At 63.0% G+C, this 5,088-nt stretch overlaps 1 protein-coding gene across 1 annotated transcript in view; it reads right to left on the minus strand.

Annotated features, from left to right (window-relative positions):
• Positions 1-5,088, minus strand: part of LOC102477536 (anthrax toxin receptor-like) — a 25,708-nt gene that overhangs the window by 4,638 nt on the left and 15,982 nt on the right. The window contains exons 10-14 of the mRNA XM_027771520.1: positions 4,919-5,014; positions 3,973-4,042; positions 3,362-3,440; positions 1,611-1,727; positions 1,351-1,467 (exon numbers count right to left, since the gene is read on the minus strand). Coding sequence (XP_027627321.1) covers positions 1,351-1,467; positions 1,611-1,727; positions 3,362-3,440; positions 3,973-4,042; positions 4,919-5,014 — 479 coding nt within the window. The remainder of the gene's footprint in view (positions 1-1,350; positions 1,468-1,610; positions 1,728-3,361; positions 3,441-3,972; positions 4,043-4,918; positions 5,015-5,088) is intronic.

Consider the following 5,088-nt stretch of genomic DNA (forward strand, 5'->3'; position numbering starts at 1 on the left):
GCCCCCCCCAGCCCAGACTCCCTCCCTCTTCCCCCTGCAGAACCTAGGGCTCCCACAGCCTAGACTCCCTCCCCTAATCCCCCTGCAGTTCCTAAGTCTTCTCCAGCCCAGACTTGCTCCCTCCTCCCCCTGCAGAACCTAGGGCTCCCCCAGCCCAGACTCCCTCCCTCTTCCCCCTGCAGAACCTAGGGCTCCCACAGCCTAGACTCCCTCCCCTAATCCCCCTGCAGTTCCTAAGTCTTCTCCAACCTAGACTCCCTCCTCCCCCTGCAGTCCCTAGGGCTCCCCTAGCCATGGCTCCCCCCACTGCTGTCCCCAGGGCTCTTCCAGCCTAGTTCTCCCCACCATCCACTGTCCCCAGGGCTCCCCCAGCCACAGCCTTGGGCCTTGTCAGAGCCAGGGACAAAGTCAGACATCGAGGCACAGTCCGCCCAGAGCCTGCAGCTGGGCCGTGCCCTGGAACACCAGGCTCCTCTTCCCAAAGTACAGCCGAGTCCTCGCCCTTCTATAAACTGCCCTTTGGGATCCACGAGAGAGACCCCGTATTTCAGTAGGGTGCTCATAGTGGCCTGAAATGGGCCACCCCATCCTGCTACCTGGGCGACAGAGGCCCAGAATCTGGTGGTGCTGTGTTGTCTGGTGACATCAGTGCATCCCAGGCCCTTCCAAGGCCCTTCCTTCCCTCTGTCTCCTCCTCCAGACAAGGGGGGCCCACGGAGCACCAGCTTCAGGAGGTCCCGTGTGAGCTCGGAGCTGTCCTCGGGCACACAGACAGGGTCCGACCAAACCTCCACTCACCTTCGGCCGGAGTGTTAGAGAGACGGGAACGAGAGCTGGGCCGCCGTGGGCTCTGCCTGGGCCTGCAGCAGCTGGGACCCGGAGCTGCCCTCGGGACAGGGCCTGTGGGGTCCTAGCTGGCGCCCTGTCCCTGGCGCAGTGGCCCAGAACCTCTGGCTCCAGTGTCCCCAGTGGAATCCCTGGCACCTGGGCGGGTCCTTGGGGATCAGCCAAGACAAGGTGCCTGGTTCCTGGCAAGGCCCTACACCTGGCAGTGTCCCCATAGCCCATCCCACAGGGAGGCGAGGACACGCCCACTGCCCTTCCCAGGGGCCTGGGTCATCCCTCTGCAGGGTCCAGGGAGGGACCGGCCCAGAGGGCCCCCTCGCCAATTCTGCCGTCCTGGGGCAGCAGCCTTCAGGGAAGCCCATGTCCAGGGTGCAAGGGTCTGAGGATGGCGCCTGCTACTGTCCTGACCTCAGCGCAGCAGGGATAGTGCCCACGGGCGGGGTCACGGCCATGCTCCTCGGAGGGTGGGGTGTCCTGGCCCCAGGGCTGTGCGGGGACGCTCACCTTCCTCCTGCGCCATCGCCAGACACAGCATAGCAGCAGCAGGGACAGCAGTAGGCCCAGCCCGATGGGCACCAGTGGGAGTCGGATGCTGGTATCTTCCCATGGGGGAGAGGTGCCCTGGGGGGGAGTGGGAACTTCAGCCCCAGGAGTGTCGGCACCTTTGGGGCTGTCACCGCCCTGGGGGATTTCAACTCTGGTGGGCCCCAGCCTCTGGGGGTTCTCAGAGTCTGGGGGACCCTCAGGCTTTGGGGGGTACTAGCCTCAGGTGGGATCTCAGGTTCTCCTGTGGTCTCAGGCTCTGGTGAGGCCCGAGACTCTCCTGGGGAAACCGTCTCTCGTGTTTTCTTAGGCTCCGGTGGGGCCACGGGTGGGGTGTTCTGTGGGTGAAAGAGAGCACCATGGCGACTAGCCCCGCAATTAGGAAAGTGGCACAGGCCCGGGCCTCTCTTCCCTGGTGCCCAGTACACAGCATCCCATATGACTGCTGTCCCTCTACATAGGTGGTCCTCCACAAGGGGCCACAGGAGGACACAGGTCAGGACTGTCCCCAGAGGGTTACAGACCGCAGTCCTCACCGCATCTCAAGCCCCTCTGACAAGCTCTGACCCAGAGTCCAGCCAAGAAAAGCCCAGAGCTCCTGGGACCTACTGAGAACACACTCTCGGCTCACAGAACAAGTTACAGGGCCACGGGGTCAAGGACACAGACGGGTCCACTGAAGGGGGCCACAGAGGGGCAGGGGCTGGAGCACCTCCCACAGAGTCTCCCCGCTCCCCGGCTCTGCACCCACTCATGTCTCTGAGCCTCAGGTTCCATCTCTGTACAAGGACAGGAACGTGCCTCCCTCAAGGCACTGGGGGTTAGATGTGGGGGAAGGTCCCAGCAAGCGCAGCTCCACGGGGGACTGAGAGCTGGGCCGACTCCCTGGTCCACGTTCATTCAGGGACCCCGTGCTGCGTCCCGGGACACGCCCGCCCAGGCCTGCCCTGACCACCTGCTCTGATGGGGGTGGCTGCAGGGGGTGGGGGGCTGTGCCCTGGAGAGAGGTGGGGGTGTGTCCCAGAGAGGCGGGAGGTTGTGTGTCCCAGAGAGGTGGGGGGGGTGCCCCAGAGGTGGGGGGGCTGTGCCCTAGAGAGAGGTGGGGGTGTGTACCCCAGAGAGAAGTGGGGGTTGTGCCCCAGAGAGAGGCAGCTCAAAGGAGGGGCCCCCCTTGGCTGATGGCGGGGCTGTAGCCGTGGGGTGTCCTTATTCCTAAATGTGCCTGTGCCCGGGGCCTGTCAGGAGCAGGGACTCCTGGAGGACTAACATGTGAGCCCGGGTGTGCATGCCTGGACGCACAGCGATGAGTGAAGGCAGCCCCAGTGAGGGGAGGGCAGCACTGCGGTGTCCAGATGGGCTGAGCGGGCCCGGGGCGGTGGCCCGGAGACCCAGCCTCCCTCCCACAGGCACATCCTCCCGCCTTGCCACCCTGGACCCAGGGGCTGACAACCTGGAGCTCTGCAGAGCTGGCACCTGGGGAGTGAGACCTGCTGTCACAGGGGACTCTCTGGGCTGAGCCCGGCCTGGTCCTGACAGCTTCCTCAGCAGCAGGGGACAGAAACAGCCCAGGGGACAGAGAGAGCAGAGGGACAGCTGAGGAGCCCAATAGGAGCAGAGGCAGGAAGGAGGCAGAAGACAGCTGCAGACGGTGGTGGGTGTGCACAGGCGGGGCCAGGGCCGCGGGTGGGTTTAGGCACTGAGTCAGGGCCATGTGTGCCCTCACTTAAGTGGGAAAACCTGCAGGTGCCCTGTGCCCGGGGCCGCCCATGTGGAAGCCCCGGACTCTGTCCCCAGGCAGGAGCCTCCCAGCCTCACCCCCCTGCCCCAGCCAGGGTCCAGGGTGGAGCCTTGGAGGCAGCTGTGTGCTCAGGCTACTGCTAAGCTCCATTGCCCTCTGCCCTCCAGCTGCCCCGCCCCCAGAGCAGGCTCTGGCCAGGCTGGGCGGGGGGCTCAGCCCTCATCAATCACTCACGCAGTTGATGCTGGTGATGCTGACGTTGCTGGGGAGAAAGCTGATGCCATTGTCCAGGCTGACTTCAATCAAGGCCTTCCTGAGGCACGGAAATAGAAGATGGGGACTAGCCCTGTCCTTGCCCTTGGTGCGGGCCACAGCCCCGAGCTCTCCATCCTGGATCCACTCTGAGCACCAGCACTCAGGGAGCAGAGAGCACACATCCCCAGAGAGCAGACTCTGCGAGGCCAGCCTTGAGTGATGGCCAGAGGACATGGATAAGCCCCAGTGGGGTCTGCTGCCACCGTGACCCTGGCTGTGTGACCAGGGAGGGTTCTGGGTGTCCACATGTTTACAGGGGCTGTTGTCTCAGCCCAGAAGGTGACCTGGAGCAAGGTAGCATTTGTGGGCACAGCAGCCCTGCCTCTGTCCCCCTCAGCAGAGCCTGGGCCACCACAGAGCCCTGAACACCTTGGGGGACCCCAACGAGGGCAGGTGCAGAGGAGGCCCTGAGACCACGTGCAGTGGACGTGTGCCGCCCCAGCAGAGGCATCCCACGTGTGTACACCACTGACGGCCAACACCAACCGCCTGGCCTCCTGCCCACCGGGACCCCTGCCAGCGGCGCTTACATTCCAGGTGCCTCTAACTTGGGTCCAGGGCAGGTTATGGATGTGCTGTCCATGCTGGTTGGTTTCTTGTCTGAAAGGAAATGACCGAGGTGACAGTGCACAGTCCCTCCCTCCGTGCCTGCCCTGGGCAGTAGAGCTCGTCTCCCCATGACCAGATCGTCTGCCCTGATTTCTTCTACTCAGAGCCACGTGCCGAGACAGCCCTGCCCCACCATGTGTGCTCTGAGCTCTGCAGGAAGAAGGCAGCCAGGCCTGCTCCCCTGGGGCTTATCTGAGGCTGTACAGGAATCATGTCCTCCCAGAGAAGAACCCTGAGCCCTACAGCTGGGACAGGTCACACTGCGTCCAAATGGGGAAGGGACCCCTCCTGACCTCTGAGAATCTCCACCAGGGGGAGCTGCAGCCCCGTTTCCATAACATGCCATGTGTGCGAGGCAGGGACTCTCACTGAGTTTGTGCCCGTGAGACCAGCCTTCCAAGCTTATCTCACGGCCTGGTCACCCTCCCTGAGTAGAAGCCTTGACCTCCCCTGCCTGGGGAGACTCCGCTGTGCGTGGTCCCGTGTTTTCCTCCTGCTGCCTTGTAAGGAAGAGCAGCTTCTGTGCAGGCAGACTTGATGGGGTCAATGAGCCTAGCTCCTGTCAAGCAGATGGCCCTTCTATGGGGTCACTCAAAGGCGGGGCGAGCCCTCCAAACCCCGTGTCACTGAGGGGCACGGCCCTGTTCCACGGTGCTCTGGGGTGCTGGGGTTTATTGCTTTCCCACTTTGCAGATGGAGGGGCAGGTGGTCAGGCTTCCCATCGAGAAACCCCTTCTCAATACTCCACACTGCTTGTGAACCCCCATTTCTGCAACAGATGGTCACCAGGGCCTGGAAGGCTTAGTGGCCAAGGGGGGAGATAGTCTCGTGTGGGAAACTCTGACCTAGGGTGCCGAAGGCACTTACCAATTGACTTGTCATGGAACTTGAATCTGCAGATGACTTGGCTCTTCCCCTTTGTGTTATGAAAGCCACGTCCATTAATGACCACCTGACTGGGGTCTGTAAGGCAAAGGTCAGTCTGGGCCAGGAAGAGCTGAGTTCTGAGTTCCCTTAAATTTCACCATTCAGAGCGG

Source organism: Tupaia chinensis, unplaced genomic scaffold (assembly GCF_000334495.1).
Source record: "Tupaia chinensis unplaced genomic scaffold, TupChi_1.0 Scaffold000221_1, whole genome shotgun sequence".
Classification (NCBI taxonomy): Eukaryota; Metazoa; Chordata; class Mammalia; order Scandentia; family Tupaiidae; genus Tupaia; species Tupaia belangeri.